The 24533-nt window shown below is 54.0% G+C and overlaps 7 protein-coding genes across 7 annotated transcripts; 2 read left to right on the top strand and 5 right to left on the bottom strand.

Moving 5' to 3' along the window:
* Positions 1-82: 82 nt before the first annotated feature.
* CTAM01_03286 (cytochrome b5-like Heme/Steroid binding domain-containing protein) lies at positions 83-1704 on the bottom strand (the record flags this gene model as incomplete). The annotated part of the gene is made up of 2 exons (XM_060519322.1): positions 83-1397; positions 1457-1704. Coding segments are annotated over 2 exons (1563 nt in total), but the record flags the coding sequence as incomplete, so codon positions are not given.
* A 310-nt stretch (positions 1705-2014) lies between these two features.
* Positions 2015-2506, top strand: CTAM01_03285 (uncharacterized protein; the record flags this gene model as incomplete). Its single annotated transcript, XM_060519321.1, has 1 exon — positions 2015-2506. One exon carries the CDS (start codon positions 2015-2017, stop codon positions 2504-2506), a length of 492 nt encoding a protein of 163 aa, XP_060386320.1.
* Positions 2507-5888: 3382 nt separating this feature from the next.
* On the bottom strand, positions 5889-8772 carry CTAM01_03284 (protein kinase domain-containing protein; the record flags this gene model as incomplete). Its single annotated transcript, XM_060519320.1, has 2 exons — positions 5889-7805; positions 7855-8772. 2 exons carry the CDS (start codon positions 8770-8772, stop codon positions 5889-5891), a joined length of 2835 nt encoding a protein of 944 aa, XP_060386319.1.
* A 720-nt stretch (positions 8773-9492) lies between these two features.
* CTAM01_03283 (uncharacterized protein) lies at positions 9493-10374 on the bottom strand (the record flags this gene model as incomplete). The annotated part of the gene is made up of 1 exon (XM_060519319.1): positions 9493-10374. A coding segment is annotated over one exon (882 nt), but the record flags the coding sequence as incomplete, so codon positions are not given.
* A 4147-nt stretch (positions 10375-14521) lies between these two features.
* On the bottom strand, positions 14522-17939 carry CTAM01_03282 (ATP-dependent protease La; the record flags this gene model as incomplete). The annotated part of the gene is made up of 2 exons (XM_060519318.1): positions 14522-14716; positions 14790-17939. 2 exons carry the CDS (start codon positions 17937-17939, stop codon positions 14522-14524), a joined length of 3345 nt encoding a protein of 1114 aa, XP_060386317.1.
* Positions 17940-19323: 1384 nt separating this feature from the next.
* Positions 19324-19866, top strand: CTAM01_03281 (uncharacterized protein; the record flags this gene model as incomplete). Its single annotated transcript, XM_060519317.1, has 1 exon — positions 19324-19866. One exon carries the CDS (start codon positions 19324-19326, stop codon positions 19864-19866), a length of 543 nt encoding a protein of 180 aa, XP_060386316.1.
* A 257-nt stretch (positions 19867-20123) lies between these two features.
* On the bottom strand, positions 20124-21508 carry CTAM01_03280 (URE2; the record flags this gene model as incomplete). The annotated part of the gene is made up of 5 exons (XM_060519316.1): positions 20124-20337; positions 20581-20732; positions 20910-21137; positions 21330-21394; positions 21472-21508. 5 exons carry the CDS (start codon positions 21506-21508, stop codon positions 20124-20126), a joined length of 696 nt encoding a protein of 231 aa, XP_060386315.1.
* Positions 21509-24533: the final 3025 nt, after the last annotated feature.

Raw genomic sequence — 24533 nt, 5'->3', positions numbered from 1 at the left:
GCGCTCCCACATCACCCGCCTCGATTTGTTTGTTTTGAACAAGCCTCCCAAAGTCATTAAACTGCCCTATCCATCATATCGTTCATGCAGCGTCGGCGCTGGCAACGGGGACAGCAACACGAGTGAGCTGATCCCCCGCACGAACGATGCGCTCGCCACTTGAGTCAGTGACGGTGGTCATGTCCTTGTTCTCGTACTGGGCACGCTTCCAGATCTCAACCTCGCAACCACCACGGAGAACACCAACACGCATGGTAGAGAGCAGGTTGTGAGCGGCGTTCGAGTGGAGGTAGACACCACCGTTGAAGATGGCAGTGGCGTCCTTGCCGAGGGCGGAAGAAATGAGAGCCTTGCCACCGGGGTGCTCCTGGATGAAGTCGGTCACGTCGTGAATGACACCAGCAATGGCAACGAGACCTCTACCGTTCTTTGCCTGTGCCTTGAAGTCGTCCCAGTCGATGACAGGCAGCTGCTCCAAGGGGACACCCCAATCGAGCTTCGCGCGCTTCTGGTCAAGCTTCTTCTGCAGCTGCTGGACACGGCCCTTCTCGATCTCATTCTGACGGAATTGCTTGAGGTCGGTAGCGAGGCCGAGCTGCTTCCAGGTCCAAATGCACCACTTAGTGGGGTCGTACTGCCACCACTGGATGGCGTTGCGGTAGTCGGACGGGAACTCGTGGTGGAAGTTGTGGTATCCCTCACCAAGGGTGACGAGGGCAGTGATGACGTGATCACGAGGTGAGTTGCGATCATCGAAGGGCTGGTCACCGAGCCAGTGAGCCAGGGAGTTGACGCAGAAGGTAGCCTGCTGAACAACGAAGATGCGAAGAATTCCACCGTAGACGTAGCCGCCGAGCCAGTCGCCCCACCCAAGGCCGCAGAAGAGTGTGGGGAAGATGACACCCATAGCGAGGACGCACTTGATGAAGTGAACGTGCTGCCACATGACGACGGGGTCCTCGTTGAGATCGGAGATGTCGGTACGGCCCATACGCTTGGGGTCCTGCTTCATGACCATCCAGCCGATGTGGCTGTACAGAAGGCCCTTGCGAACGGAGTACGGGTCCTTGTCGGTATCGGTGTATCGGTGGTGAGCACGGTGTCCGTGAGACCACCATCGGATGGAACCCTCAACGGCACCGGCGCCGACAGCGGCGAGGTAGATTCTGAGAGGAAGACTGGCCTTGTAGGAACGGTGAGCCCACAGACGGTGGTAGCCAGCGGTGATACCGAGACCGGTGTTGAAGTAGTAGACAACGGCGAAGACGGCGGTCTTCCATGTAAGAGGAATCCAGTAGGAGCAGATGAATCCAATCAAGGGGACAATCAGGATGAAGGTCGTGTTGAGCCAGTTGACATGCTTGTACCAGTTGCTCGCGGTGATTGGCTGGGTTGAACTATTCTGAATGTTAGTTGCCATATCATCTTTGTTTTGTTGGGGAAGCTGCCAACGTACATGTGAGGCTTCTTGATATCGTAGGCCCTGGCACGGGTAGGAACGTAGTCGGAAGTTCCATCGGGGAAGTTCTCGGCCTTGGTGACCTTTGCGTCGGAAGATGAAGTCGTCGCCGACATCTTGAAGACCGAAGCCAGTAGGCTGCAAATGTGAATCAGAGGTTGTGGTCGGAAAACGAATAATCCGAGGTGTCTGTTAGGAGACAACTCCAACGTGCTTGGTGAAGAAGCAACGTTTGCAATCAGACTTGCTGATTAGAAGTCCAAGTGGGCAGTGGACTCTCGAGGGAAGAAGAGGTCTGGAAGAGAAATAGTAAAGTGGAAGGGGTGGGTGAAGAGTTGTGAATTATATAAAGAGAAAAGGATAGGTTGAAAAGGCCCCAGTAAGGAGGGAGCAGGTACGGAGGCCGGGGTACCTTTGGGCGAGGTGTCCGCCACCCACCAGGTTCGAAATCCCAGCAAACGAGAGAGTGGAAAGGGTGGGATGGTGGTGGGGAGGGGGGTCAGTGAATCAGATCAGTTAGTTTAGACCCGGGTCAAGTCACAATCAGCCGAAAAAATGCAAAGACAGATGGGTTTCGTGGGCCGTGGGGTTAGACTTGACTATTTTTTCGTCTTTGCTGGCACGCCGGACCGCTGGCTGGATGGGAGGAAAGGGCGGGACCCTCTCGATCTGGGCCCGGGATTCGCAGGCGGGAAAATGGGCAGATGGGAAGGGGGAAGAAGAAGCTTCCTCGCGAGACCCGCTAACAGGATTCGTTGTCCCGTCTCCTTCCCAAGATGTACCGGACGACGCGTGTATCCGAGTGGCAGGAACACTGAAGGCTCTAATCAGTGCTTCGTACCTTCCATTCTCTTCCGACACCTTGCAGAGAAGGCACCAGACTACGCTTCACGACGAGGCAAAGAAAGCAGGTTGGCAGGGCAGGAACAAGAGAAATGTACTTTTCCCCAGTGCCTCCTTCCTGCCACAAGTCAGAAGGTGAAAGGTACTTCGCTTCCAAGCTGGGGATGGGCAAAGACCATGTCCCCCTTGCAGATGTACCAATGAGTGTGTGTTGTGCAAACTGACCAGAACAGGAAGTGACCTTCTCCTTGCCTTACATCTATCACAGTAAATAGCCATGCATAAGCAGGTATTTTCCCTGGCTTTGGGTAGTAGCTACACACAATGATTACCAAATCGGCATACGAACCACCCAGTCACACTTACTCTGCGAGTCTGCAAGTTGTAAGCGACAAACGATCGGTGTGCGTTATGACTACCTTGTGATTCATAGACCTCGAGACTTGGATACTCGAATTCTCACAATTCCTCCGTCTGTCCGCCTCTGGCCTGACTTTTGGATATCCAACAGCTTACATCCTAACCTCACGCCCACTTGCAGAGCATCGTCATCCATCAAAGACGTATCTTTCTTCGTTGGGATTGAGGCCTGGAGAGATCCAACTCCTGTTCAGATCCCGCAGACGAGCCCTTCAAATTGGACTTTGGACCAACAAAAACCGATCCAATGTCATCAATATCGACGCGAACAGGAAGAAACATGCCATGAACAGCCTGACAGTCGATAATCAGAAGCAAATTCGGAACCTGCCAACGCATAGGAACACTCCGCACAGCCGAGGATAGAACGATGAAAGGCTCCAGATCAGGTCACACTTTCCGTTGGCTTTTTACGACACCCTGTCTGTCCCGCAAGCTCTGGGGTTTGTTCGCTATGCCGCAAAGTGCCTTGAGGTTGTCAATCTGCAATGGGCGACTAGGCTGGTAAGCACGCACGAGATGTGGTCCGAAAAAAATGTCCCGGCTCCCAACAAGTTCCCCAACGCTTTTCAATATGACGGCCCGTTCATTGGCGGAAGCAGGGCTTGCCCCTGCCATGTGGCCGCCGCTGGGGCGGGGCGGATGGGCGGCTGGAATCAACCATTCCCTATCAGGAAGTCAGCTCCACACTCTACCTCCAGATCCCACGACTCCAATGTGTCTCCAGGGCTGAAATCAAGACCTGCCATTCTCGAAGAAATCGCACCAGACATGTTCACACACTTTGCATCAACCATGTCGTCTCGATCATCATTCCCAGACTGAGGATCGCTTCTTATTCCGACGCTGTCCCCAGATCTAATGACGGTGGCAAAGTCTCGTACATCACTGTCGGCGCTCGGCTCCCAGGCGAGTTACGACGCAATCGAAAGATGTTTCGACCATCATCGAGCGCCGTGAGCCTTTGGGTCCTTGGACTTTCACGTTCCCTTTTTCTCCGTAGTTTCTGTCTCACCGTACTTGCGGCTGTAACTTTGTACCTGCAGCCGCCCATCACACTGCCGCTTGGGACATCTCATCAATAGCTCTTTACCGCCCTTCAGGCGACTACAGGCAACGGCCAGTTCTCGGACCAGCGGGCACTACTCACTTTTGAAGTCGTGAACATATGGAACTGGCGAAAGCCACTCACCAGTTGCAAGCTCTAAATTGGCTGGTTCTCATGCCAACGGGTCGATGAGCATATCTCCAACTATCTTTTCATCATTATCACTCCTCTATTGGATCATGCGCCGAAACTTACATGCCGAAACAGCAGAAAGGCTTGGAAGACAGAACCCTGGAGGGAGGAAAAAAAAAAAAAAGGGACTAATCAACAGTGGCGGCGGCTTGTGCAATCCACGTTCGCCCTCAACATGTTCCCCACCAGAGCTCCATTCAATGACGGAAGTCTCTCGTCGCCCCCGAGCTTTCCTGTGGTAAGGCTCCCCCATCGACAGGGGCTGGCCTTGTCTCTTTTCTGTTCCTTATCGCCGAGGCGACCACATCGTCCAACTCAAGATTACGCCAACTGCCTCTCACCCACTTTCCTTCACGGTCACTCTCTCGAACATTCTCGGTCAGCGGCGAGAGAACACCCGATGACACCCACGAGCCAGTTCGATTTCGGTGTGCCAAAAGCATCCTCGGCAACTCCAGGTCCCAGGTCCATAGTTTCGCGACACACCCAGTCCGGCCCTTGATTTCGCGTTCCCCGGCGATCTCGTTAAAGAGAAAGACGACATCCGCTCATCCCACTCCGGCATCCCGGCCCATCCCCAACAGAAACAGGACCCTGCCCCGCAATCCTCCGCCCCAGTGCTGCAGTGCTGCAGGACACAACAGGGATGAAAGTTGTCTTTGCCTCGCTATCGTCCCGAGGTTGTCTGCCCGTGGCTATCTGGCGAACCATCTTTTTGCCATGCGCATTCTCGATGCTCCCTTTACAGCGGTGGCAAGAGTCACGTGTTTTCTCACAATCATACGTACACTTGAACATTCAAGGTCGGCGATGGTCATTTGCAGTGTACGCACCACAATCGCAAAAGGGGACTCCAGGGCCTTGTCTTCCAAATCTTCAGCTAGTTGGGGCTGACCTATTCTGGAATGTTTCTATGCTAACCCGACCTGGCGGGGCGCACCCCCTCGCACTTGGCCAACGCCACACCCGATCCGCCCTGCCAATCCCCGTCACCACCAGAGCAAGAGAGATGCACTTCTGGCACTCCTTCACTTTCGTCCCATCCTTCTTTGCAGCCGCTGCTGCCCAGAGCTCTCTATCCGTACCTTAATATTCTTAGCCGCACCTGAGTTGTGTGAGGCGACTCAAGCTCCAAGCTCCCTTTTTGAGCTTGCTTGCTTGCCCAGCTTTGACGCCCTTGTCACCCACCTACCTTTATCGACACTTCAGGAAACTCGGGAAAAGGGGATCAGCATATCTACACACACCGCCCTGGTCTTTTCGAAATCCAGAACTCGCTACTTTTCTCAGACGTATATTAGTATCTAGGCAGTTTTTCCTTGAAAAGACTGCCAAAGCAGTGGCAAATCCACCGCAGAAGGCCTCTGGCTTCGTGGAGTACCTACACCCACGTACATGACTTACACTGACTCTGGATCTACACCGTAGTCAACGGCCACCACCTCTCGAACGGAAAGAAATCACCGGCCGCTCGCTTGTATATGGCTGATGGAAGGGCGATCCATCTTATCATCGGGTTTCTCACTTTGGACAAACCACTTACTTGAGCTGCAAAGTCGTTTACGCACACACGGCCTTATTTCTCGCCCAACTTTGGTATGCACAGCCAGAGCTCTGCTTTCGATCCCACGATTTTTCGATTTCACAATATCCCACAATGCAAGTCGGTTCACATTCCGAGTCTTGGTAAGGATCGAGGTTGACCAAAAGTCGTCTTCTATTTCACGTACAGTGTTTCCCGGACCTTTACACCAAGGCTATGCCGCAAAAAAATCAAACATTGTGACCACCAACTTGATTCGTATGCCGGCAGTACCATCATCAAGCAAAGGAAAAGAAGAAGTGGCGCCTCCCGATGCCTCGACAATCAACCTGCGCCTATGCAAAATCGCCTTCAGTTTCCCCCGCTGCTAGTCTTACATCATATCATCTCCGGGCATCTGTCGTCGTTGCTGTTGTCGCCGTTGCGAAGTCATCATCAAGGGATGTCTTCTCTCGCATCGTCTGCTCATCAGTGTTGATATGTGCCGCGCCAACCCCTTTGAGTTCTGGTGTATCTGCCCCTTGAGCTTCCGTGGGGTTGTCTGTCGTGGGTATTTGAGTAGTAGTAGGTGACTCCGCCGCTGCCGCCTCTTGCTTTGTAGACTTGAGCCCTGGTCCGGCCGTTTGAGCGGCATTGGTTTCGAACTCAATTTCGGCGACTTTCAGGTCGTCCACAGCTGGCCCCTTTTCTGTCGAGTCCGCTATCGTGACAACATGTTGCCCGTTTCTGTTCAGTTCTTCGGGTTCTGTTTCCCCCGTTTGTCCGGGCGCTGATTGCCCTACTGTTCCTTTTCCGTTTGGGGAACTCTCTTGCGTTCCTTCAGATTCTCTCACGTTCACCTCCTCTTCCTCTACATCTTTCCCCTCTGTTTCGATATCCTTGATCGTCATAGGACTGGCCATCGCAGGTCGTGTCTCAATGGGATCGACGGTAGCAGTTGCCTCTAGCTTGTGACTCCGCAACGTGTCGACTAAGCCTTCTCCAATGAGTCTCTTGCCATCTTGTCCTGGCGTATGGTCGAGTTCGGCCCGATCGAGGGCGGCGAGATCACTGGATAGGGGAGTCCACTGCAATGCTTCCAGCTTTTGTCGGACTGACTTGCTTGTCTCTTCCAATGGCTCGGGCGTAACGACGGAGTCCTTGCTTGTTGTCGGTGTTGCGCTCTTTTGATCGTAGACCTCGTCTGCCCCAATATCGCTGTACGATGGTGCAATATTTCTAGCTTCAGCCCAGCTGGAGACATTACGTCCCATGTTAGGCGAGTCGCAAGGCCCATAATGACTTGGCAGTGGGCTTGGGGGAGAGCGGCCTCTGGTGTAGTAGTACGGGTCCTGTGAGAAGCCCCTCGTCGGTTCGTCAACATAGGGTTGGCCCAAGTTTACATACGACCAGTCGTGAGCTGGCTGAACGGTCTTGACCCTGGCGTAGCCATGGTTGCCATCCACGAAGTATTCCTGCATGGTATAGCCGTCGTCTACCGAGATTGACGGGGGTGCCATGTCGTCTCCATCCGCGGGTTCTGGAAAGAGGGACATGAGAGACGAGGCTTGCAACCGAAGGCGCGGATCTTCGCTCAGGCAAATGTCTACAATTTGCCGATACCAATCTGGAACAACGTATTCGTCTCCGAGCTGTAACGGTCGTCCTTGGGCCTCGGGCTCATCATCCTGTGCTGCCAATGCCCACAAGACCATGCCCAGTTGATAAAGGTCGGATTTGACGCCAATGTACATGGAAATGCGCTGGTTACTTTCGATAAGAGGCGTTGCTTCAGGAGGCTCCCAGCCCACTGGGCAGCCCCTTCTGTTAATGTCAATAATTTTGGCATCATCGTCATCATCAATGACTATGTTTGAGAGAGTGAAATCGCCCTGCACAAAGCCAGATTCGTGAATATCCGCCAAGCCCTGTACAATTTGGCGTGCCCACTTCTCACGAATCGGCCAGGGCAGACCTAATTCTGAGTCCTGCTTGTTATCATAAATAACATCAGTAAGCGCACCATGAACGGCGTAGCTAATGAGCAGTCCCTTGACGTGCTCATCTTCATCATCAACCACGACACCATAGAACCGGATAATGTTCCTTGAATACCGGAGCCGGTTCAGGGCATTGATCTCGTAGAGGAACTCGTCTATGGTGTCGGGGCCTGGGATCTCTTTCTTGATGAGTACCTCTCCTCCTACAGACACCTTGTAGACAAAGCCGGACATGTGAGAGTCGAAGACAATGTCCTTTTCTCTGACCCTGCGACATCCCAAGTGCTGGACTTGGCGGAAGGTAGGGTACTGAATGATTTCCTGTTGGATATTAGCACTGACCGATTTCCCTCAGAGCACATCAACTCACATTGACATCTTCAACCACATGTACATGAAGGCGGCCTTCCGTGGTTTGGAGTTTCAGGTTGGTGACTGATGGGTAAAATTGTATGTCCTGCAGACTATCTCTGATGGCTTCGTAGATCTTGGAACTTTTGTCACGTTGAGACTTGGTGTGGAGCAAGTCCATCTCGAGAGAGTTATCCGGGGCATTGCGATAGTCAAGAGATATGGTTACTCTACGCCAGTGGGTTGGAGTTTCTCGGTATGTGACGAAAAACTTCTCTCTCTTGGACTTATCCCGGAAGTGCATGCTGAGGTTGAGAATCCAAACATTTTCGAGCTCATCGTGAATCATAGCCTCGTAGTGAGATTGAGATGTCGTTACTGAGTGGGCGTCCGAATTAGATTGAACCTCGTGCGCATGAGATTCGTCTGTCGTGGGTTCTGCTGCAATTTGGGATACCATCTGACCAAGACTGACTTCGGCCTTTTCCTCGACAGGGCTGACGGGGGCAGATGGGGCAGACTGGACCTCGTACGCATTTTCGAAAAAGTCCGGTGCGCTAGCTCGGGGAAAGGACTGAGTCTGTGACGTCGTACGTGACGATTGCACGCGCCTGTCCACTGATAGAGCACGCCTCTCTGCCGGAGAGGGTTCAACTGGTGCGAGGTTGTTCCTGCGCTCCGACTGTTGGCGTTTGAAGGTCTGCACGCGAGGAAGTCCGGGCACGACTTTTCTCGAGACTCGACGCACCAGACCAGTACTTTGCTGGTCATCGGAGTCGGGGTCAACCTCGGGTTCGGGCTCGGGCTCCTTGGTTTGGAGCGGGCCGACGGATGCCGGGGCCGCATTGTTTCGTCCGAAGAGTTTACGAAGAAAGCTGGTGGACTGATGACCCGATGAAGGCGGCGGTTCCGCAGAAGACATGTTTGGCTGCGCCATGATAAGTTGAGGGAGATGTACAGCTTGCCAACGCGATTGGACTTTGGAGGTCGTCAAGGTGAGCCGATCAGGACGCTGACGGTGTGAGGTGAGGCTCTAAGCGGTGTGGTTCTGGGGACGAGGTGTTAATTATGGATAGTCCCGCAAACCTGGTCCGGGAGCGAACCAGGCGGGTGACAAGGATGAGCCTTGAAGCGAAAGACGGTCAACCTCAAGCCTGGTTTTGACCGGGCTTGGTGCCAGGTCGGAGCTAAATTGGGCTGGCAGCGGCTGGGATGTGTCTGGGCGCGGGGAACGCGAGACAAGAATGACGGCGGGCGTCTTTTGTGGACGTTGAAAATGCAGTTCGAGCGTGACGGAGTAGATGCAGGCAACCGTAGGCAAGATGGGACATCAGACGCTGTGACGAGATAGGATGGAAACGTGCAGAGAAGCAAGGGCGAAGATGACCATGTTCAGACGAGAATGACGGTGGCGGGGGCCGAGGGATTGACCGATACTCGACGGGCTTTTGGAAGAATCTCAAACCCCCAAGTCAAGAGGCTGTCGATAATTACTTGGTGTGCGTGTGTCCGTAGGCAGAAGCTAGATGCGGCGCACGTGTTTCTTTCGTCCGGGGCTGTTCGAAAGAGAGTTTTTGGCGAGTCCGAAGCACAGAATAAGCTCGGATGGGCTTACTTTGGATGGCAGCTGTACAGATGAGGGCGGCAATACGTCGTCTCACGTCCGCACGTCTGCATGTGCTTTGCTTCGTCTTATTTCCTCAGCGATGAAGGTGATGACTTTGGCGAGCGATGTGATTCGTGTAGGCCAAGGCGGGGTGGCAGCGTAGCCTGCGGGAGGAGAGCGGCGTTTGATCGCTCTGCGGCTGGGCTGATAAAGGATGTACAAATAGGCAAGTAGCGTCAGAAAGGGTAGGATGACGGAGGACGACGTAGGCGTAGGGACAGATAGGCGAACGGGAGAAATATGTATTGATTGACGAGGGTGTTGGATGGGTGGACGTATGCCGTCGAAGTCGGGGTGTGGATATGTATGGCTGGGTTCGCGTTGACCGGACGTGCGTCGTGAGCTGCTGGGCGGCGGCAGTGTTGGTGGTGGTGGTGGTGGTGGTGGTGGTGGTTGGCGAGCACGTAGGCTTGGTGAGATGAGGCGAACGTTGGACTTTGGATGATTTGTATGGAAATCGGGCGGCAAGAAGATGACCGGGGGCTTCCGAGAAGAGGAAGAGGGGGAGGGGCACCGTTGACGGTTGCCGTGGACACAATGAAGGTCGTGGGGTCGTTCAGCGGTTGCGTCTTTTGCGGTTTTCCTTTTTCTCTCTCTCTCTTTTACGGGATGGTACTGTGCAAGGTACGAAGTCGAATCTGCAAAGAGGAGCTGTAATGTACCATATCCAGAGTAGTGCAAGCGCATGCAGGAGAAGCGCGTGAAAGTGAGCAGGGCCGCTGCGAGGGCAATATTGGGTCCCCACCAGGTCGTGTTTCTGGTTTGCTGCGACTTTAACGAGAGGCTGGGAGGCTGGGCACCGGGTGAGGCCTCGTCAAGCTCCCGTGCCAATAGAAATACCGGGTGAAGGAGCGGGAGTTCTAGTGGCGCTCTTTAGATACCATCAAGTACGTACCCGAAAGTATGTACGTACGGTACGAATAAGGTATGTGCCCCTTGAAGGAACGAGGTCACTAGGAGGGCACATTGAGAGAAGGGAATTCATGGGGAGAAGAAAAAGACGTGGCCAGTGACAGTGAAGACTCTAAAATGTCAATGGCTGACGGGAAAGTGCCTATGAGCGGACGCTAAGGCGCTTGATATTGTAACTGAGTGACAACCCACCAACAATGCACGCTCGTAAGATGTTTCGTACCTCACTTTCCCAGTTACCTTACCTCAAGGCGGTACCCCCTCTCAACTTCAAAGAAGAGCATTACGAATCGAACAGTGGATGCTTACTACCGTTATTCTTGCCCCTTTTTCTTGTCTGAGATATGATAGTTGGGTCTTTCCTCAAAGTTTCTAGAACGTGATGCTTAGATGGAAGGAAAGATACGTCTGGTGATTTACCTTGAGGAAGGACAGGTAGGTAGGTACCTTAGTTGGTAAGTACCTTCCCAGACTTGAGATGGACGGTTGCGCTACTAAGGCGGGAGGGTACGCCCGGCGGGGAAGCTTGGCCATTTCTGGAAGAGGCGGGTGGGACTTTCCCTACTCTGATGCGCTGGCTGTCCCGATATTTCCACTTGGGCGTTAAACGCCGTTGATTTGGAGCTGACGAGACTTACTTCAGGGGCTTAGAAGTTAAGGGGGGCTTTCTCTGCCGTTGGAAAACGTGCCGGTTCAATATGGATCTCCATGCCTTCCAAGTGGTGTTGGTTCAGGTGCGTCGTGAACCTTCCATAGTCCCCGGCCTCTCACCAAGGCAGGGAGCACAACATTTTGCTGTCCATCCTTCTTCCATCATCGTCACTTCATCCCTTTCTTCTGTACATACCTCACCCCAAAATCATCTCATCCACAGCCAGCGTCAAGGCGAGCTGAGACCGGGACCGCGGGACCCAGAACGACAACTCAGCTGCAGCCCGAGGCCGCCCTCCTTCACGAACTCTTCCCCATGCTGCTCCTCTTAGCGCATCTCGTTTCATGTACGATGACCTCCGAATCCAGCCCTCCTCTGGCGATTGGGTCCCGACTTGTTATTCTGTGGGCGTTGGGTTCGTTGGGCTCGCATCAAGCCCTTTCATTCAAACCTGCAAACATCCACATCGTCACTAGGGACTGCAGTTTTCCAGATCCCTCAATCAATTGGCCTCACATTCAATCATCCGTCCATTGACCGCCCTTTGCTTTCCATGTTCGACCCACAACTTGATATAGGGGAATACTGTGGCATTCATGGGTACGGCCACTGTCACCAGACCAAGATCAGATACGCCCAGCACTTTCGATAGGATCGCTGCCGCTAAGGCCAGGGCCAAGGAGGGCATGTCATAATGGACCCCCGAGATGCTTCCTTACCTTGGTAAATTGATGAGTCAATCGCTCAAGGACTGTCTATCTTGCTACAGATCTGATCAGGGGGGTCTGGCCGATTTCGCTTCTCTGCACCCGTCGCTTCAGGCTAACAACCTGGTGATTACCAGACTCAAGTCTCGGCCGTGCAAGGCAAAGATTGCTCAACTCCAAGACGGCAACAGGCCGGATCCGAAAACTATTACCAGATCTAGGCTTCTATACGCTGCATCTGTTGAGAGTCAATGGGTCACACAGAGCTTGTTTGACCCGCTATGACCAAGGGACGTCAGCTCAATGTGAAGCTCTTCGCCTACCGACCTGCGCCAAAGATTTCATCATTGCGCAATCTCGCAATTGATGCATCTTCTCCGTTTTACTGCGTCGAACTGCGTCGTCGGACCATACCCCTCGAAGCATTGAGAAATAAGGACGACTTACCCACGTGCTCGTCTCTCCTCTGCGTCAAAGCCGTCCGCTGCACGACGCAGCATGTTCATTCGTAGTCTGGAGGCCAGCACATTACCATTCAACGATGCTGGACATGCTTTCAACCTCCACTGCCTGACACTACCTCTACTACTTGCAATGTGGCACGACATGAAGTGAGACTACCACAGACGATGGAACCGCAGCATAGCAATGCGACGCATGCAAAGATGGACGAACGAGCGGACTGTCCCGGCGTCATTCAGCATGACCCTGTAGAAGTCGGTTGCAGGACCACCATCTCATCAAGAATTAAACCTGAGGAAGACAAATCAACTACGGCGGCCTATCTCGGGACCGTTGATGCGTCTGAAGGGAGCTTACGGAGACCATAACAATAAAAGTGTCGGATGGCCTAGGGTATCTGCACTGTCTGTTGGCTAACATCAGCGGCCAGGTCAGGGGTGCGTCTTTCGCACGCTACGTGCATTTAGGCATCGACGCAGCCCAAAAGATGAGGCTGTCTTGTTGTTGACAGGCTGGCAAAGTGTTCTACGGGATGGCTTGTATCTCTTGTCAAGCGCACGCTGACATCAAGGTGTTCAACTTTACAGACGCATGCTTGCGATATGCTCTCTTTGGGTAACTACCCAGGAGCTCCTAGAAGCCCGGACGCTGACGCTCTGGTCGTTGCAACCTCGCCCGCCATCCTGTTCGCTACTCCAAGCGCCAGGAGCAGGCATAGCCATGCCTCGTCAAGCGCCGCATCTCAACCGACCTGGAGATCTCCCGTGTCCGGTGCACTGAGAAGCCGGCTTTAGAGATGAATGATCGATGATCGGTGGCGAGAAGAAAGGGCAGAACGCAATACAAGGGTCGTGTTGTTTGCCCTTTTGACACTCACACATCCCAGCCAGTCTGGATGTCTTCCCGCGAACCCCACCGATCCCGCGTGGACGGATGGGCGTGGCACACCGGGTCAGACCCAGAAGAACCCACCCCACCTCGCTGTCAAATCGAACTGCTAAAAGGGAGCTAGAAGCGTTGTCACCAATCTGGACGGCATTCGATGTCGACGTCGTCGGAGCCTCTAGCTGCTACAGATTGGGCCACAATCAGGCACACAGAACATGTCACCATGACTCGGTTCTATATCGTACTGTAACCTTCATCATATATCACAAACGCGAAGACTTGTGTCCTGCACTCCGGCAGCACGGAGACGTACGCTCCACCGTTCGATACCCCCGAGGCTACAACGGCCTATCGCGATTGGCAACCGAAATGCGCGGCACCGCCGTCTCACCAGCACCATCGCTGCGGCCGTTGACGTACATACTACATACACGGTGGCCAGGTCGGCCGCATCTGCAAGCGACAGCGTTTCCGGTAAGCTGGTCCTCTCCTCCCTTGGCTACCGCTCCACACGTTTGCTGCTCGCCTCGAACGGCATCAGCGGGAGGTCACCACACCCCCCGCTCATCGGAAAACCAATCGAAGGGGCAATGCTGGCACTAACGAACTGTAACTCATGCCGCAACGTACCCTTTGGGGAGGAAACAAGCTTCGTTATGTGGCTGTTCGCCGAGTGCCTTGCGACGGACGGCTCACAACAGGTATTGGTAATATACAAGAATTCGCTTACTCTGGCCTGTCCCGAAAGCTAGCTACCGTACCCTATGCAAGCATCGCGCGCCCTGCTATTCCTTCACACAGCCGCCACTACCTATGCGCGAGACTGACTGCTGTGCAATCTAACCATCCTATGCAATTGGGTGTCGCTGCAACCCTAGTCTTACAAAGCCGAGTCCGGTTGTTTCTTCAGACAACACCGCCTGAAAACGGCAACCAGCCAAACAATTAAAATAGAAAAAAGAACCATCTAGAGTAGAGATGCAGCATCGAGAGGAGGGAGTTGTGTGTGTTTGTGTGTGTGGTTGTTGATGATGTTGATTTGCCGTGACATTTTTATGCGAGTTCGTCTAATCGTCCGGCTTTGGCTTTTCCTTTCTCAATAGACAGTCCACCCGGTCTGTCATCCGCCCTCGTCTGCCGATTGGCAATCTTTACCTTGCCAGAATCCTTCTTTTCAACGCGTCTGTAGCCCCCACAGGGCGTTGAGGATTTGGGGATTGAGGCGCGGGTTAGGACGGATCATCCCAGTTGGGAAGGGGGGAACTGGATGTGTCAATGGATTTGGAAACCATCTATCGCTGGTGAACAATGTCGTGAAATCTGTTTGTAGATTTTTCTTTCTTTGCTCTTCACCCCCTCAGGGAGGAGGGGGCAGTGGTTGGTGGTGGTGGTGATGCATCTAGTCGTCTTCCTCGTCGTCAGAGTCGTCCCTCTTCTTCTTCTTCTTGTCCTTCTTCTTCTTGTCGTCCTGGTCCTTTTTCCACTCGCACGTCTTGCACTTGTTGGCGGCCTCGCGGTCGAGCTCCGGGAAGATGAGGTCAAAGACGTCAGAGTACCATGCCACGGGCTTGCCCTCGATGCCCTCCTTGATGTTCTGTAGTGATGTGTCAGCATTGATCTTGTACAGTCCAATTGTACGTGGTAGTAGTTGTTGTGATAGGACGTACCTCTGGGAGCTCGAGCCAGTCGGACATGCAGTCCTTGGGGAAGATGATCATCTTGCAGCCGGCGCGGCGCGCGGCGACCGTCTTCTCGCGCAGCCCGCCGATGCGGAGGACCTTGCCGGTAAGCGTGAGCTCACCCGTCATGGCGACGGTGGGGTTGACGGGGGTATCGAGGGCGAGGGAGAGGAGCGAGGTGGCCATGGTGATACCGGCCGAGGGGCCATCCTTGGAGACGGCACCGTCGGGGACGTGCAGGTGCAGCCTGGCCTTGTCGAAGAAGTGGTTGTCAGGGAAGTCCCTGACCATGAGGGACTTTGCAAATGAGTAGGCAATCGTCGTCGATTCCTTCATGACGTTCTTGAGGTTACCCGTGATCTCGAGCCCGGGGCGGCTGCTCGGTCGCAGGGGCGCCTGGAGGATGGACTCGATGTACATGGCGGCGCCGCCCATTTGGGTCCACGCGAGACCCATGGCCACGCCGGCGGGGTTGACCTCGTAGAGGCGGTCCGAGGTGAAGACGGGAGGGCCGACGTAGTCGACGAGGTTCTCCTTGCCAATGGTAACGTGCACCGTGTCGGGGACGTTGAGGGCGACGCGGGGCTTCTCGGCGGTCGGCGTCTCGGCCGGCTGCTCGCCCGTCTCGCGCGCCTCCTCGGCCTTCTTCTCCGACGCCTCGAGTGCCTCCTTGCCGTCTTCGGTCAGGGCCTCCTTCTCGGGGAGCACCTCCTCGCCGAGGTCCTGAACGATCTTGAGGGCGGATTTCCGGTAGACCTTTTCAATTTGCTTCTTGAGGTTGCGGACGCCGGACTCGCGGGCGTACGACTTGATGAGCTCCTCGATAGCCTCCTCGCTGAGCGTGACGTCGGCGTTGGCCAGGCCTGCGGCTTCACGGGCGGCCGGGGCGAGGTACTTATCAGCGATGGCCTTCTTCTCGTCGGCGACGTAGCCCGACAGCTGGATGAGCTCCATGCGATCGAGGAGGGGTCGCGGGATGGTGTCCGTCATGTTGGCGGTGCAGACAAAGAGCACCTTAGACAGGTCGACGGGGACGTCCATATAGTGGTCCAGGAAGGAGCTGTTCTGCTCCGGGTCGAGAAGCTCAAGCAGAGCCGATGAGGGGTCGCCTTGGTAGCCACGGCCAATCTTGTCGATCTCGTCAATGAGAATCAGGGGGTTCTCGGTCTGACACTTCTTGAGCGCCTGGATGATGCGGCCGGGCAGGGCACCGACGTAGGTTCTGCGGTGACCCTTGATTTCAGCCACGTCCGTCAGACCACCGACGCTGAATCGGTAGTACTGGCGGTTCAGGGCGCGGGCAATGGACTTGCCGATGGACGTCTTTCCGACACCGGGAGGACCGACGAAGCAGATGATCTTGCCCTCGACCGTTCCACGGAGCTTGCCTACAGCAATGAATTCCAAGATACGATCCTTGACATCCTTGAGCCCGTAATGATCCTCATCTAAGACCGTCATGGCGTTTTGAATGCCAAAGTTCTCCGCGCTGCGCTGGCCCCAGGGGATCTGCGTAAGCCAGTCCAGGTAGTTTCGCGTGACATTGAACTCGGACGCTGCGGGCTCGAGGTGGGCAAGCTTATTGATCTCGTCATCGAATACCTTGCGTACAGCCTCGGGCATGGCCAGATTGTTGGCCTTCTCCTTGAACTTCTCAACCAGCTTGTCCTTGCCGTCAGACTCGAGTCCCAGTTCGCGACGGATGCCCTTCATCTGCTCCATCAACCAGTACTCCCGCTGACGCTTAGTAATCTTACTCTCAACGTCCTTGGTGATCTTTGACTGGAGCTGCGCGTTCATGAGCTCCTTCTTTAAGACGATCAGCGCCTTTTGCATTCTCTCCTCCACGTTGAGACTCGACAGGACCTCTTGCAGCTCGCCCTGCTCGCCAGAAGACACGGCGGCGGCGAAATCTGCCAGCTTGGCCGGCTCGGACGTTACGTTGCCTGTGGACTGGCTCATGGAGAATGTCGAGATCTGGTCACGGAAAAGGCTATTCATCGTGGCGACTTCCTTGAACACATTGACGATCTCGTTGGTCACGGCACGGATAACAGCGCTCTTGGGGTCGTAGGGCTCCTCGGTCAAGTTCTCCACGTTGACGAGACTGACGGGGTATCTCTTGAGGAACGCCGTGGGCTCGTACTTCTCCGCCGCCTGGTCGGCCTTGGGGGCCACAGCACTCTCCTCGAAGCTGACAACGACATCGCCCTTCTTCTCTTGTTGAGCCTCCTCATCGGTGGGCTTCGAGGGTATCGGCTCGGGCACCGGCTCCACCTTGGCTTCGCTCGGCTTCTTGTCCTCCGTTCCCGGCGGCAGCAAGCTCGAAAGGCGGATACGGCGGTGAGGGTAGAGGATAGCCGTCAGGGCGCCCTGCTCCCCATGCATGGGGAACGCACTCGTGATCTGCGCAAAAACACCAGTATCGTAGACGTCATCGACATTGCGGATAACGTCCTCGTCTTGGTTTTCGTCCTTGAACAAGAAGGCACCGACGTACGGCTGGCCTCTCTTAATCATCTCGGTGATGGCCGCGGCGACGTTCGGATCCTTGATGGTAATGGCCTTGTAGAAGCCGGGGAACAGTGGCCGCTTCGCAATCGGAATAGCCAGGACTTGGGGGTATACGTCGGGCACAACGGGCTTCTGCAGGCTCTTGTCAGAGGCTCTGCGTCCGCGTCTGCCGCTGCCGTCGCCCTTGTCGTCGCCTCCGCTACCGCCGGATCCCGCTGATGAGCCACCGGCCGCGCTACCGGCCTTGCCATCTTGTGCGGCTCCAGAGCCCTCGCTTTTGGCGGATGACTCGGAGTTAGAGCTCTTGGCCTCAGCAAGCTCCTTCTCCTCGAGCTCGCGCTGGTGCTTCAGGTTCGCCTTTTGTTCCTCCTCGGACAGGGGCTCGACGGCACGGTCAAAGAAGCTGTTATCTTCCTCCTTTAGCCATCGTGCTGACGTTGAAAACGGGGCGATGGCTCGCTGGGACGGGCGGGTGGTGAGGAGAAGGCGGTCGAAGGTGGATGCGGAGCACCTCGGAGTACTCGCTGCGGGTAACCTGCTACTCGAGGCTGCGTAGGGGTTTCTGAGGTAGTTTGCCGAGCGTCCGAGGGCCAGGCGCCTGGGGAAGCTCGATCGCATCACCATGTTGGCGGCACTTGGGGGAGGGTTTGCCAGTCGACTTGGAAGAAGCTCCGGTCGCGGCACGTGGTGATCGGGTAATACAGGGCCGAGGGCGAATTAGGATGTGCCGCTGTATCGGTTGAATGATTGGCAAAACAAAAGAGATGGTGAATGCAATTGGCAGGATTGTAGGTGTGTGTATTTGTGCAGAAGGGTGGTGAAAAGGACTCCGAGTCCTAAATCGCGATGCGCATCGCCTCCTGACGCCTTACAAATACAAAGTGTAGGTGAGTTGAGTAGGCTTTCTAGCTATTATGGAGACAGTCGGGGGGGAGACTAGAAAGTAAACGACATCACCAAAAAAATCAATGAGCACTGACGTTGCCGCCCGTGCCTGGCCACTCAGCGCGCAGCGGAGGCGGGAGTTGGCTCTGGAACCAGGAAGAACATCGGCCCCGTTTGCCGGCGGGGCGGCTTACCTAAGGATGGTGCTCCAGAACGACGTCCCCCCACAGGTTGAAGTGGCTGGCGGATGGAGTGCCTACCTGCGTGTACCTTAGGGAGACACGGCGGTGGTTGCTGCCGCAGCTATCCGTCACTCCGTACGAAGCACATCACTTTCTTATAATTACAACCCGCACATTCCGACACTTACTGGCTTACATGAAAGCATACGCATTGTGTCTAGTCACCTGCTTACCGTAATATTAACTCGAGCTGGCTTTATGTTGTCATGTACAACGATGAAGAGTACATCTCCCAGATTGCCTGCCACAGTGCCGTGAGTGCCTTCCAGACTCCCGTTCCTCTGACTCGCTGCGGGGAAGGGGTCAACCCAACCCCACAATGGGAAAGGGTTCCAAGCACAACCAGCCCATCCACGTCCCGCCATCCCGTCGTGCCCGTCTAACAGCAGTCCGTTCGCACACCTGAAAGGAGCCGAGGCCACTTCCAGTTACATCAACCTGTTTACAAGAACTTGTTTTTCTGCTACGGACACTATCTTCCTCCTTTCTTCCATCCTGTTTTCTTCCCGGAGCTTCACATCGCACAAAAACTTGGCCATATATTCATCAACCCTTGGCCTTCTCACACTTATCTCGGAGGATCTCTCTCGGGTCTCCTACAGCATCACTCCAGCTGCAAGCTGCACCCTCACCCTGTTGATCCTTCATCGGCGTCGTCCAAACACCTCCACCCCGTCGTCCACCGATCGACCTTCCCTGCTACCCGGAACTTTACCCACTCTTTCCCTCGCTTCCCGACGGAACCGCACCCGGGTTCCTGGCCATCTCAACCTCCTTTCCATCTCAAGCAACGCTCTGCCTTCACTCTCTCTCTCACACATATATATATATATCTCTTCTCCTACTTCTTTAATATCTCCCCATCTATACACATCGTCATTATGCCTTCCTCAAGTCAAAAGTCAGACGTCACGTCATCGCTCTCCAAGCTCTCAATAAACAGCAGCAAAAAGACACCATCCACCAAAAAGACCAAAGCACCAGTGGCAGACTCTTGGGAAGATGAGGACGTAGACGAGGACGACGATGAAGAAGAGGAGGAGGCCGTGAAGCCCCAAAGCGACGGCGCCAAGGCTCCGCCGCCGACCCCCATCTCACCAACCTACAACGCCGCAGACAGGTCCTTCCCCAACCCCTACGGCAGCGTTGATTCCGTTGCTGGTGCCGGTGCGTCCTCGGGTGGCGGTAGTAGTGGCCAGGACGCCGCCTCATCACGCCCCAGGCCAGAAAAGACAGATGCCGTGGCCCGTCGCATGATTGCTAGCGCCCTGGGCGTAAAGGTGCCCCGGATGACGGAGGAGCAGAGGGCCTACGACAAGGCTGTCAAGGAGAAGGAGCGGAAACGCAGGGAGGAAGAGAAGGCTGCTGAGAAGCGCCGGCTGGAGGACGCCGAGAAGGCCAAAGTTGCCATCTGGGAGGACTAGATTTTTGCTTCTCGACCCTCCTATTATCATGGGCTCTAGTGTTTCCACTTCTCGTGAGAAGGGACGGAAAGGCCGGAGGAGAATGGTGAACTATTTCCCCAAGGTCGCCGTTTTTTATTTGCACATATTCACATAAAAAAGACATTATCATATGGGGGCTTTCTACCGGACAATACAATTATTGACTTTCCGTGTGAGAACAACACACGAACATGTAGCCAACTCCTATGGACTCTGGCCTAGCCTGACTCCGTCACTCACTCCTGAGCTTTAGCCTGCTCTTCCTCAGCAGCCCTCTGTTTCCCCATAGTCTCCAGCACATTCTTCACCACGGGCCGGGCGCGGATTCTCTCGGCCCAGGCGGCGTAGTCGGGATACTTGGTGTCGACCTCCCACTTATCGGTCCACCCTTCGCCGAAGAGTCTTCTGGCGAGGTAGTCCCACGGCATGAAGGAGATGTCGGCGTAGGTCCTACAAAGCACACAGCCCCGTCATCGTTAGTTCCAATGCGCAGAATCAAGGAAGGAGCTCTGGATGGGTGGAAATAGTGGACTCTTTGCTGGGGAAAATGGATTTCTGGGTCGGAGTTGCTATTCATAGCAAAGAGCAGATCTGCAGATAGGAAAAGGGGGTAATGGAGCCGGATTCAATGGCGACTGGGAAAGGGGAGCAGGGCCCGGTCGGAATCTTCTCTATCAAGTATCAACAACGTACGCTTTGTCTCCAACGAGATACTTCTTCCCCTTGAGAGCGCGATCGAGGACGGAGAAGACACGGACGGTCTGCTCTTCGTACCGCTCCTTTGCGCTGGGGACGTCTTCGGGGTGGAAAAGCTTGAACCAGCCGAGCTGGCCAAAGTACGGGCCCTAGACGGGTAAGGACACACGGTGAGCTATTCGTCACCATTTTGGGACTTGACCATCATTGTCTGCTTGAAGACACAAATGAATGGTAAATCACAAGAAAGGGAGGTGGTTATCGTAATAGTAAAACGAACGACGCATTCAAGTTGATATAAGGGAGCTGAGGGAATCAGAACACACCTGTCCCGACACCTGGAAATGCAACCACTGCTTCAAGAGGAACTTGTCCTCTCGCGACGCGAGGGACAGCGCGCCGGCGTCGTCGTACGTTTCGACGAGGTACTCGACAATGGCGCCTGACTCCCAGAGCGTGATGCCCGTGTTGGGGTCTTTGATGGCCGGGAGGCGGCCGTTTGGGTTGATGGAGAGGTAGGGTTCTTCCTTGACGACGGCGAGGTCGATGATGATCTAAAGTGAAAGCACTTCAGGTCAGAGAATGAGTGTGGATAGTGTATAGTGGTCTTGTAAAGGATGATTCTTCCGATCATCATGGCCGATTTGTTTGATTTTAGGGAGATTTCGGTGTACTAGAACGGTGGAATGCTCTGAGTGAGAGAGAGAGAGAGAGAGAGAGAGAGAGAGAGAGAGAGGAGACATTACATGTTCGTATGGGATCTTGAGCTCCTCGAGGATCATGACCACCTTTGACGGGTTGGGGGTGTAACCTGCGATAAAGAGACATTAGTATCTACCTATCCCAGACTCATGGGGTAAGATGGAAATGTCAAGTTCCAAAACATACTGTGGCCGTAGAGAACGATGGGCTTCGAGGCAATCATGATGACTTTGTGGTGTTCAAGACGTCGTATCTTTGATGTTCCTTCTGAAATTATTGGCCTTGGTCTATGGTTGTGATTGATGTTTCTGTTTGATGATCTCGAGAATGATACAGTACAGGATATAATTGAGGATGTACTGCTATTTATCATTCTTCCCGCAGCAAGAGTCTGTCAGAGTGTTCAACATCACTTGAATACTCCTCGTGTCTATCTGTACCCTCGCCTCGGTGCTGCTAGGGCACGCTTCCAAGCGTGATCATTCCCTTCACACGTGATGCAATCACCAGTCTCCTCGACACCATCCATGGAAGCTGCTCTGGAGCCCCCTGCCGCGACCAAGCTCGCGAGCCGAAAGAGAAAAAAAAAACATCAACAGTCTCTCGCAAACATAGTTCCTCCTCATGTAATCATCACCAATCCCAAATCCTCATTTCTGCTGATCCCCTTCTTGCAAAAAACCTCCCGCGCGCGGCAGATGACTACAACCGAGTGATCTCGTCATCTTCTGAATTGTAGTCAGCTTTGTCACGCTTGGAAATAACCCCCAGAAACACCTCACAAATCCTCCCTCCCTCTCCCCCATGCCGAAAAGGATCTTGGGTACATCGTATGACGCGCCACGTCGTGGCTCGCGTATCACTACACACCCGGAAAATATGGGGCCTCTGTTCGGCCGCGCCCCGGACGAATGGTCCGGACAACCAACCCGCATGCCGAACAGCTTTGTTGCTGACGAACCCGCCCCCGGACTACGGACAATTTTCATATAAACTGCCCGAATAACCAATCTCTCCGGTCGACTTTCCAACAACCCAACGCCGCCCCAACACTGCTGCTACGTGTCCAACTATTCTGTAGAAATACCTATGTTAGATTATCCTCTCTCGAGGATCATCAGCTACCCTATCAATTCAAAGTCCATTTCACACTCGGAACGACGTCTCAAGACACAGACATACACTCACGTCCTGAATAAAGACGAAAAGACAAAGAACGACAAAAAAGCAAGGAACCATCGAATTTGCGACTTATAGTTTCCTTTTCGAGAAAACCAGCCCAGAACTTTGTTTCGAACCCGCAAGGCAACACATCCCAGGATCAATGTTCCCCTAAAGCACGTGGCAAAGAAGGAAAAGAAGCTTGACCGAATCGTCGGCCATGTTACCACACACACACCTTTCCATTTCACGAACCCGAAAAAGGCGATAACCTTTCTTTTCTTTCCTGCCGCTTCACCGAACCCCTCCACAACCCGATGTTTTTCTATGCAAAAAAGGGACCGACGTTGCGAAGATTCCGGGGGGGGGGGGGGCAACGAATCATGCGCATTGCAGTCCTCCGTTCGTCCCAGAGTTGAAAAAAGATCTCATCACCTGAATAGAACAAAAGAGTTTCTCGACTCCTCAACGGCAGAATGCGATCAGAATGGAATAGAACAAAAAACAGAGTCAGAACTCCGTGATGTGGGCAAAAAACATTACTCAGGGATATAGGGGGCTCCTCATGAGATGACGTGAAACAATCAGGACACCCACGGAAAAGCCCAGCACACCCTTTCTTCGACTGTTTAACGTGTGGGACACGTTGCCAATGAAGTCGGGAAGGCCATTCGCCTGAACTTGCCGGCTTGGCTGAAGATATTCCAGAACAACCAGACCTGTTGTCCGTCGGAGTCCGGATGTTAAATGTTGGCCAACACCGGGAAGCTTTTGAAGGGTCGACCCTAAGACGACCGAGGGCACTATCCGATCAACTCACCACCCATACACTTTTGTTAAGATGCTAGTAAACATTTCGACGCAGCTTCCAGAACCCGAGAATGCCCCTGTTTGAACACACGGAGAACATACTGGTCCCGGATATCATGAAACAGGTCTTTCTAACGATATCGCCGAGGTGTATATGGCGATTTTGGGTACAGCATTATTCATCTTCGGCCGTTTCCATTGCCCATGGAGCCAGAACGAACACCTCGACCGCATTGCCATTTTCAATCGGCCACGTTTGGGGTCCATTTCCCAACTGCTGTTGAGAGGTTTGTATAAGTTGCCGGTCAAAGAGTGGGCCGTTGTCGCCAAGTCGGACTTTGAAAAACTTCATCGGAGAATGTCCTGCATCCCGGGCTGACGTGCCTGGCTAAAACAGCAGACCAGCCGGCTGAGCGCCGAGCAGAGGCATGAAAGCTGGACATGCGCCGGCGAAAGGCACGGCGTCCACCTAAGTCGACGTGCATCGGGCCTTGTCATTTCAGAAAGCTGATAAGAAAGTCTGGCAGGGGATTCTGATGAGAGTATACATATCGCTGACGAAAGTATTCAGGTGTAAGGCTTGCTCGGATGAAGATCTTATCAGACAGCCCTTCAGTCGTGCCGCCTCAATGGCATGGCGCGCGCCCCCGAATCCGTTTTCAAATATGATTACGGCGCTTGAGAATTACTGCCCTGGCCGGCCGAGAGCAACGACGCACGTGGAATAGCTGGAAGTAGCTCTGGCCTCGCACTTAAGATCCGACGACCTCGAAATTGTGAAAGCAAGGTCTACTCACTGTTGAGAATCAATCACACAGGTGCTCAATGGCGAGCCGGACCGTTTGGTTGTTTGGTGAATGACCCATGTCTGTGTGTCTGGCCCTTCAAACTGGTCAGAGAAGATGAGACTTGATGCCTCCTTCTCCCACGTGTGCTCCCTGCTAATATCTGTTCCAAAGGGCCTGTGAACCGCCAGGCCATTGACGCTAGCCGATTGGGCAAGGCGCTCAGAGGATACTCATCTTGAGCCCAATCAGGGTCGATTTTCTGACGAAAGCGTGAGTGAGACCAGGGTTGTCCTGTCATCAAGGCAAGCGGCCGATGCCCCTGCAACGCTTGAGAGGTATTTGGTCGGGCTTGACACGAAAACAGCCTGGAGAACTCATACGGCAGAGTTGCCGTGAAATGTGAAATGCCGTCACGACACAGGAGCGTAGTCGGCCATTAAGCTTATGTCGGTATTAAAATCCTTTCCTCTGTCAAGGGACTAGACTGGC

This window comes from Colletotrichum tamarilloi (assembly GCF_030869305.1).
Source record: "Colletotrichum tamarilloi strain Tom-12 chromosome Unknown Scaffold_7.1, whole genome shotgun sequence".
In the NCBI taxonomy this organism is placed as follows: Eukaryota; Fungi; Ascomycota; class Sordariomycetes; order Glomerellales; family Glomerellaceae; genus Colletotrichum; species Colletotrichum tamarilloi.
This window is presented reverse-complemented; position numbering and strand designations above follow the sequence as displayed.